General features: G+C 33.6%; 2 protein-coding genes across 2 annotated transcripts; one reads left to right on the top strand and one right to left on the bottom strand.

The window, feature by feature from the left end:
- Positions 1–3,417: 3,417 nt before the first annotated feature.
- LOC146533678 (flexible cuticle protein 12-like) lies at positions 3,418–3,778 on the bottom strand. Its single transcript, XM_085194988.1, has one exon. The coding sequence runs from the start codon at positions 3,758–3,760 to the stop codon at positions 3,419–3,421; it is 342 nt and encodes a 113-aa protein (XP_085051114.1). The 5' UTR covers positions 3,761–3,778; the 3' UTR covers position 3,418.
- A 2,406-nt stretch (positions 3,779–6,184) lies between these two features.
- Positions 6,185–6,651, top strand: LOC146533677 (pupal cuticle protein 27-like). Its single transcript, XM_085194979.1, has one exon. It carries the CDS (start codon positions 6,327–6,329, stop codon positions 6,624–6,626), a length of 300 nt encoding a protein of 99 aa, XP_085051105.1. The 5' UTR covers positions 6,185–6,326; the 3' UTR covers positions 6,627–6,651.
- The last annotated feature ends 3,674 nt before the right edge of the window (positions 6,652–10,325 follow it).

Raw genomic sequence — 10,325 nt, 5'->3', positions numbered from 1 at the left:
AGATTTTGATAAGAAAACTTCACCAATATGAGATATTTATCATTCCAGACAGAACTTTCAAAATTGAACTGTAATTTGTATATTACAAGCTGTTTTAGAAAATAACGTAACTCTAATCTAATCTAAAACCCTTTTTCAACATTGTTAAAGTGTTATTCCACACTTAGGAAAGACCACCACTACCACTTTTAAATAAAATAAATAAATACCTTCTTATTTTACGAGAAAAAATAAATAAACTTAGTATATAGTTTGTTATTGCATATTATAGTTGCTCAGATTGCTTACATCAAGGCTCAAGGGACGAAGGGTCGCTGTGAATGAAAATTTTATGATTATTAAATTTCATGATAAGCCGTAATTTTCTTATGTAATAGTCATAAATGTTTTATTGAAGTGCTTTGGTTATAATATCTACGTAGAAGCGGTGGTACACTGGGATAGTATCTAACTGTAAACGCAACTGTTATGGGTTCGATTCCCACTCAGGAAATGAAATATTTATTTAATTTTGCACAAGACCTTCAGAATTCGGAGAAAAGTGAGGAACGGACTGTCTTAACTCTAGGTTCCCTCTGCCTACCCTGCTGTGTAAGGGATAGAGCGTGAAGCTGATTTGGATTGGATTTTGGGTTTTTTTACGTTCTTGGAAAATTTACACATACATTTAATAAACAATTGATATGTAAGGCTGAAAAGACCTCAACCGCACCAGCTGAAAAATCTCCAAATTTGATGGTCATTAAACGTGTACATATAACAAATATCTAAATATTTATTTCACAAAGAGTAAATAAATACCTTTTCTTTTAATATCTTTTACTAGCGACCCCCTTGCGGCTTCGCCCGCTTTTACTACTGGATTATTCATATAATGTATGTTTGCAAAGCACTTAAGATAATGTGAAAATTAATTAATCCCTAATGCAACCCGCATTTTCGTAGTTTCAATAAGGATTTTCCAATTGTTATACTCGGCAAGGATTTTTTAGTAGGTACCGTAATTTTAAATCTGTGCTACTAATCTTTTCAAGTACTTATTAAAATATATTTAAATGACTATTTTTAAACGAAAGAAATTATAAACAAAAGCCTACCTACTAATAACTACTACAAAAAATATGAAACCAAATATATCGCGCTGAAATAATACATTCAACTCCAATTATCCAATACGTGCAAACGCATCTAAATCTTTGTTGCTATGCCTCTATAGCGGGCGGGTTTTTTTTTTTCGAGCTTGTAGTTAATGCTGAAGAGGGTATTCTGTCCCTGATGAAAAGCAAGCACTACGTGGCTGCCTGTGAGGAAAATTAAATAGAATGCATCGGCCGGGAATCGGACCCGGGTCGCCCGCGTGGCAGGCGAGCATTCTACCACTGAACCACCGATGACTGCTCATAACGCGCTTGTATAAGCAAAACGTCGCGGGGCGCGTTTCGCAGCAAGGATGTTTTGATATTGTAACAACTTCTAAAGTACTTATTAAAATGAAAATACAGTAAAAGACAGTTTTGATCTACATTAAATGACCAACGTAACTAATATACTTATTTATATGCTGAGAGTAAGGGATAAGTAAAACTTGAGTCGGCAGCTGATGATTCAACGGCGTGTTGTGTCAACAATTAAATGCGTTTTTTTCTAAAACTATTCGCAATTCCGAAATAGTGTAAAAAGCAAATTTTATCTTCGTTTAACGTAGAAAATTAATAAAGTATTTTAAAGGATAAGGATTAATACCATTATGGAAAAATATCCCTCACAATAAAAAATATATTGAAATTACTATTTATTTGAAATTGAAATTACTATTTACAGAAATATGATCACTACACGTTATCCTTAAAAGATAAAAATATGCTGTCGCGGACTTTTTTGTAGATCTTATTAAGAGGAACAATACTCCAGTACATTTTTTTCATGTAGTACTTACCATTAAAGCAGCGCATGCGCGAAAGTGTCTCAACGGGTAGGACTTTAGACACATTTATCGTATTTATGTTAATTTACATAAGAATGTACAAATAATAAACTATATATAAACCTTCCCTGAGAAATACTCGACCTAATGGTGAAAACAGCATAAAAATCCGTTGGGTGGTTTAGAAGAAGAAGAGGTAGAAAGTTCAGACAGACACGAAAAGCGACTTTGTTTTATAAGATATAGGATACTTTACTATTACCTTTTAGCCTATCCAAAGCAAGTTAAAACAAAACTAAACATTTATTCCATCTAAGCTTTTCCCTATCACGAATAAGATAAGAAATAGGGAAAGCCACCAAAGTGCCGTCTCACAGTTAAATAATGCAAGTCAATAAAACTAAATGATGATATACAGTTTTGTTTTTGTTCTTTTCTTTGTCACTGCGGGGGTAGAAAGGGGCATTGATCGATTGGTAAAGCCCTTTATAATGTTATTTATATTAGTTTAGTATTTGTATAGTATGTTATCCTGTCGTAGTGATGAGTCAAACGCAGCGTTAAGTTCCGCCACTCACCATGCAATGAGTTCAGAATTCGACGGATGAAGCCAAGCGGAGACCGCTAGTTTTATATAAATTTAGCGGCGTCTTACTCCACGACCTGTTTCGATTACTGTTGCACGCTTGTTCCCCTGCGCTAGGTCTGGCCCCAAAATCCTCATAGTACCTTAACAGTAAGTTCCATCTGCCGTGCTAATCGGATAAAAGCTTCTGCTCTTACGAATATATTAGAAATCCATAATCCTATTTATATAATAAAAGGAATTATGTAACAGACAAATACGTGAAACAAGTTGTAATAAATTACAAAGAAATCGTCTTAAATTTCTACTCAAAAAACTCACGTTCTTTCGTAGAAAAGACATACGTCTATAATAGATGTATGTCTTTTCTACGAAATATCATAAGTTTTGCTACTCCCTGTATTTTGTCTCAAACTTTCTAAATAAGTTATATTCCTTCCTTTTGAAAACTTTTACTTATATTTTATTTAACTTCTAAAGTACTTGACTTAGTGTTTCTTTTATTAGGCTGTATAGAAAATAATTTATTATTAATGAGGTGTTTGTAGGACTTACACAGCCGTACAGTCAAAAGTTGTTACATTGAGATATCCAACCATACTGAATATGGCATCATGGCATTAATTACACCGATATTTACAATTCTACTGAGATATAACTGTAATTTTTAACAGATAATTTCAAAATCCTGCAATTAAAATACAAAATCGAATTAAATGTTTAAAAAATGGCAGCTAAGGCAAATAATGCACCTAGCTTGAGTTAGAAATTAAAGATAAAATGTAATCTATTAAATAAGAAGTAAATCAAATGTTATTCAATTAGGCACAGATTAGATGTAGGATTCTCAATTCAAAAGCAAAGTTACTCTAAATAGAATATTTATTATATTTAAATAACACTGGAAACTAAGCTACAATAGCTTCAGGGGCTTTAGGCAAATGGTTGCCCTCAACCTTGGTGCCATCGAGGCCAGCGCTGTACTTCGTAATGTAGGTCTTTCCATCATCACCGATGTAAGAGACTTCTCCTTCAAAGACCATGACGTAGTCAGACCCGTCTGGTAATAGGACGAGGCGGCCTCGCTCCGAGACTACTGTGCCTTCAGCTGTCACATAGCGGAGAGCATATTGTCCGAATTCGTCATGGACCTCCTCGTGCTCTAAGGCTGGGAGCGCTCGTCGAGCGGCAACTTCAGGATCTACCATTGGAGCAGCAGCGGCTACAGCCAGTAAACCAATGAAAGCCATAAACTGTAATAAAAAAAAATATAAATAATAATATCAGCATATTAAAAGGCAACCAAAATTGCTTTGTACTAAATATTTAAAAAATTTACTTACCATTTTCATGATGATTGTTAGTATCTTGTAATTCTTAGAATACTGTGTGTATTATTCAATTGCACAAATGTGACTGTGCTAGATACTGTGTCCAAAATAACTTATATACAAAATGTGTTATGTAATGGAGGTCCAATAATGATCTAAATAACGTAATTATAATTAATTAATGTAACGTATTTACGAACACAATTTCAGGAACATCGTTAGGATTACACATCCTTTATAAGTACTTTATAATACAGTACTTTATAAGTTTAATGATTTTTCAGCTTCACGCTGTATCCCGCACGCAGCAGGGTAAACAAAGAGAACCTAGTGTTAAGACACTCCGTTCCCCACTTTCTTTTCTGGAGGTATTGCGTGTTGAGTGACAGAACCAGAGTGAAGAAATGAAAATATAAATTTCAATAAATATTTCGTCCCCTCGAGTTGGGATCGAACTCACAACCGTTGCATTACAACCACACCCTTGTGCAACATCGGCCTCTAATGAGTTTTTTTTTTCGATTATATACCGATTGAACAATATCACAAAACTTGTAAAACTAGTAAACTAGCACACTACCTGTTTACAATATACAATATAAGCTCGAGCTTTAGACGGAACTCTAAGTTTTATAAAAGCGTGCGATAACAAAACAAACAAGTAACCTTTACTTTACCAAATATTGACTTAAAAAAAAGGTGTATTTTTTTTAATGTAAAAAATATTGGAAAACATTTTCTCATGATTTATAAACATAAAAACGGCGAAGCTTTCAGACGTAAAGTGAACGACCGTATTGGGGAAATATTAATTTATCTCTCGTGTATTACGTTTGAAGAAAACATCGGGATGCTTATAAAATAATATTTATTTGTTTTAAGTAACCTATATATAAATATATTATATACAAACATAATAAAGCTGAAGAGTTTGTTAAGAGCTTATGGTTCGAATAATAAAAAAAAATATGTAGAATAGTCCGATAGTCTTTTTGTCCCATAAAGAGCCACAGGAAGACTAGTTGAATTATAAAAGTAAAGAAAAATATATAGCAGTTATATTTAATTAAATCTTATTAAGACAAACATATTTTGGCTTCATTTGACGTTGTTTTCAAATACCGTGTATTTTACTGACTACTTTGTAGGCGAATGAAAGAATAAACTAAATCATTTAATTAATAAATTTTTAATATATGATGAATGCCAATAAATTTAAATATAGCGATTTTGAATATAACGTAAGTGGAAAACAAATCCATAAACATAATGTTTACTGTCAGACGCTATCACTCCGCTAAGACAGTTCCTTTGTTGTTAATGTCATCTTCAAAATAAATCAGCCGAGACCATACCCCATTTCGTGAATGACATAATAGCTGGTGGAGCGACAAGGAGCTCGCTCTTCCCGGAGCGCGTGGAGTATCTCACTCCTTGATATGACGTCCCTCCTCCGACCTCCATAAACATTGAGGGGTCAGATGTTCACCATAAATTGCTGTTAAAATACATTTATTCACGGTATAAAGTAAAAATTATGCTTTCAACCTTTTTAATACTTATTAATGTAATTGTTTGTGTCTATATTATCAATTTTATACTATTAATACTGGAAACGATATATATAAACTATTATTATAAAGCTAAAGATTGTGTTATTTTTAATGAAACGCGTGAATCTTAGGTTCAAATGACTAGTTCAAATAGTTTATTGATTACAACGTTACTTTAAAGTGTATTTGTTTATGTACGTATTCACGTTCAATGTGAATTGATTTATGTATACAGAAATATTTATTATCTATCTTTTTTTCCTTTTTTTACGTATAATTTTCGTATCTTCCAGATTATTAGGAACGTTTGTCGATTCTACCTTCATTATTTTCAATTTTAATTTAGAAATACTATGGATTTTTCTTAAACTGTGATTTATATAAATGAAATATTGTAAATCAGTGAACCCGTGCCATTTTATCAGCTTATTTTTTATGTCTAAGCTTTTACTTTTTTTTGAGTTTACTAAAAGGAGTAAATTCGATCCCGCTTCGTTCACATTCTTATACATCACTATATTTTTTTAATAAAGTAAAGTAATGTAAAAGTTATGAAATAGTACATATCCTAACGATTTTCCTAAAATTGCGTTCTTAAAGACGTTATATTAATTAATTAGAATTACATAATTTAAATCAATAATGGACGTCCATTACATAACACATTTTGTATATAAGTTATTTTGGACACAGTATCCAGCACAGTCACATTTGTGCAATTGAATAATACACACAGTATTCTAAGAATTACCACAAACCGACAATCATCATGAAAATGGTAAGAAAAAATATTAATATTTAGTACAAAACAATTTTAGTTGCCTTTTAATATGCCTATATATTATACTAACAAATTAATTTAATTTTTAAAATTTTCTTTATTACAGTTTGTGGCTTTCATTGGTTTACTGGCTGTAGCCGCTGCTGCTCCAATGGTAGATCCTGAAGTTGCCGCTCGACGAGCTCTCCCAGCCTTAGAGCACGAGGAGGTCCATGACGAATTTGGACAATATGCTCTCCGCTACGTGACAGCTGAAGGCACAGTAGTCTCGGAACGAGGCCGCCTCGTGCTCTTGCCAGACGGATCAGACTATGTCATGGTCTTTGAAGGAGAAGTCTCTTACATCGGTGATGATGGAAAGACCTACATTACGAAGTACAGCGCTGGCCTCGATGGCACCAAGGTTGAGGGCAACCATTTGCCTAAAGCCCCTCAACCTATTGTAGCTTAGTTTCCAGTGTTATTTAAATATAATAAATATTTTATTTAAAGTAATTTTGCTCTTGAATTGAGAATCCTACCTCTAATCTATACTTGAATAACATTTGATAGATGTCTGATGACATTTGACGTTGTTTTAGTGGCATCTTATCAGAAGGTGAAATACTCGACGCACTCAGGCGAGAGGCGAGGGTTGTATAGCTAGCCAAGTAACTACTATGTTATTTCCGGGTATGAAATGGAATAGCTCAGCTGTAATTTAATACAGTTGGCATAAACAACAAAGGGACCGTCATAGTGCAGTGGGACAGCCTCTTACTGTGAATAGGACGATTATGCGTTTGACTCCGACTCTGGGGAAAGATGTATTTCTATTTCCTCACTCTGGTAAGACGCAAAGCGGCGTTGAGTTCTACAACTCCACATATAATGTCTCGAAAATCGGGTGGTCTCTAGTAGGAATTGAACTCATGACCGTCGCGTGTACAAGTCAAACGCTGTGCCGTTTGGCCACGATAGTTTAAAGATACCTATTTTTTATTTATTAAATTAAATTATAATATTAATTGATTTGAAACAAAGAACGGAAAAATTATACCATCTGATATTTCGGTAGTAATCTAAGTCCCTTTCCATTATATTATATGTAGATTGTTTGTATATAAAATATATTAAAGAATTCCCTACAGCCGCTACGGGTATGTAATATTATCTTAAATTTATATGTTAAACACTACAAGCAATAAATAACTGTATTTCATTGTTAATAAAGTTCATTTTTGGATCACATTTTCTACGTCAGTGGGTATTAAATGTCTTCATATTGGCAACAAGAAGGTATATTTATGTAATTATTAGCAGACACGCTGTAATACACACAAAAGCTTTTAATTTATTCATTTAGGAAAATCATAATTAAATTTGTTCCTGGATATAACATATTTAATTTTACGTATTATTTTGGTTGGTGGATATTAGGCGGCTTCGAAAAGACTTACCCTACTACACATAGTGTTTGTAGATAGATGTACATATGAATAATTCGAGAATAAAAACGAAGATTTAAATCTAAATAAAGATTTAAATCAGCTTCACGCTGTATCCCGCCCACAGCAGGGTAGGCAAAGGGAACCTAGTGTTAAGACACTCCATTCCCCACTTCCTGCCAAATTCTGGAAGCATTGTAAGCATGCATCGTATTCTTGGATGCAGGAATGGTAGAGAATAATGAAAAGGTAGGTAGAAAGTGTAAGGATATGGAGATTAAGACGCTACCTGATAGTAAACTACTTCAGTCCCTAATCCAAATACAAATATAACTTCTTTTAAGGTATTCTTGGATGCAGGAATAGAAGAGAATAATGAAAAGATACTATTTCAGTTGGATCCTATGTTCTCATTCCTATGAAGCTGCTAATATAAAATAACAGAATAATTTTGAAAAAATTTTGAGGTGGCCCTTTAATTTTAAGTTTTTACCACTTATTTTTTTTAAGGTAATAAAGTAATAATTAAAATAAATTTATGGAATATAAAAAGCTGAATAACAAATCCATGTATTCCGCTCATTTCAAATGTGCATAAAATTTGAATATTTCAACATGTAATTAAGGCTTAAAACAATTAGTGATGGTCCTCTATGGCAGTACGTAACGCGAGCCGCCGAGCTAATTGAGTTCAATTTGAGTTGCATGCATTTTGAATTGCATAGGGTGACGTGAGGAGGCTGCCTGCTGTTGACACTACCCGCCTGCAGTGTACCTGCTGGATGGAGGGATGGAGGGACGGGAGGACGGGAGGACGGGCGGACGAACGGAGGGACGTTTACAAAAAAAATTAATCGTCCATATAATTAATCAAAACAACGATATTAAATGCTTATTTCTAGAAATAAACCTCAGTTTAGATATAACACTGAATCTCAGAATTTTTCTATCTTTTTCTTCTATAATTTTGCGATGGCAATTTAAAACAAAATTCTGTATAATCTTGTCTTATTACATACATATTATGTCGAGGCTTAATTAATCTACCTGTAATTATGTTATAATCCTTTTCGTAATGGAATACTTACCTTAATTTTGGGTAAAATTACTAGAGCGTGGAAATGAAAATATGAGGTATTTCATTTTCTCGAGGAGGAATCGAACCCACAACCTGTGCCCATTACAGTCGTACGCTTATGCCCCTGGGCCTCGGCTGGTCTCAAATAAATCACATTATTATATTATATTTTATTATCATTAACTCTTTAGCAGAATAATCATAATGAGTTCAGAGTACTAGTACGAGATGGGTAAGTACGAGAATATTATAGTGGGAATAATTTAGTGATTTACATACAAATAGCCAGTCAATGATTTTGCCCTAGTTACGTGACTAGAATGTCCATCCTTACATTGCATATCAAAAATATTGAAATTTCGTGTGGCTTACGTTAAAAGTCTTAATAGTTATTTTATATTCAATTTTAGTTATTTTTTAGGATTAACAATATTTGGCCAACTACTTGCTTATTAATTTAGTAATTTTAAAGAGCTTGCGGTTGTCCATACTGAATATGTTATACGGTTAATTAACTAATTTAAACCACTGCATGTGTATGTGCTACAGTGCTGCGGTCAGTCTGCGGGCGCGGTCGTAGCGGTCTACTGATATACATGAAAGTAATGGGTGTAGCCTTTTATGTTATTTTAACTTTGCTATATATTTGTATATTGTTATATAATGAAAATAATTCTGAAATTAAATATACATTTTACTATGTAATTAATTTCATACCTTAAAAGGTTAATGGAACCCTTATACTACTTACTTGGATGTCTGTCAAGACTAATTATCTCGAGATCGCATGGAGATATCAAGCTAATATTAATAAAAATCTTCATACCCTGAAGCACAGAAAAAATCAAATCAACGCAATTAAAAAGATACGAGTATTTATGCATAGATTTTCCTGCACTATTTTTCTATTGGATAGTAGATTTATCGAGGAAAGCTATATATGTTAACGTGCGGTCACAAAGTTCCTCTTAGCTGTTTCCATTTAATTTTTAGAAGCAGTCATGCTTTAATATTAGCAAAATCTCTGTATTCTATATCTATATATATAAGATCGAAAGGTTACTCACTCATCACGAAATCTCAGAAACTACATGTGCTAGGAATCTCAAATTTTGCATAGGAGTTATGAGTTATAGGACGTAGGTGCTCGCTAAGACGGGAATTTGTAATATTCGACTTCTAAGGGGTTGTTTTTGGGGTCGAAAGTTTGTATGAAACTTCGTTACTACAAATGCTAGGAGTCTCAAATTTTGCATAACGTCACTAGGACGTAGTCATGGAGACAGAAATTAATAATAACATAGTTCACGCGGGTGAAACCGCGAGCGGGCCGCTAGTATAAACTTATAAAGGAGTCGTACAAGCCGATAGTTACGCTCTAAAAATGTCCTACTTTTCTATTATAATAGAATCACTATTCGTAGTTTTATTGTGAACTATATAATTCACGGTCTCTTTATATTTATGAAGACAGACTGCACTGAGTTCGCTGTTTTAGATTGAATTTTGAGTATGTGTTTAAGGTTGTCGTCTACCAAAGCCGGGAAATTAAAATAATCAAATTTATTCGTGGCCGTCGTGCCGCAGCGGGAAAATAGTGTGACTGTAACGCGACGGTTGTGGGTTCGATCCCCACTCGAGGAAG

The sequence above is a fragment of the Heliconius melpomene genome, chromosome 12, assembly GCF_056956725.1.
Source record: "Heliconius melpomene rosina isolate 202511_hmr_F chromosome 12, ASM5695672v1, whole genome shotgun sequence".
NCBI lineage: Eukaryota > Metazoa > Arthropoda > Insecta > Lepidoptera > Nymphalidae > Heliconius > Heliconius melpomene.
Note: the sequence above shows the minus strand (reverse complement) of the source record. Positions and strands in the feature narration are given on the sequence as shown.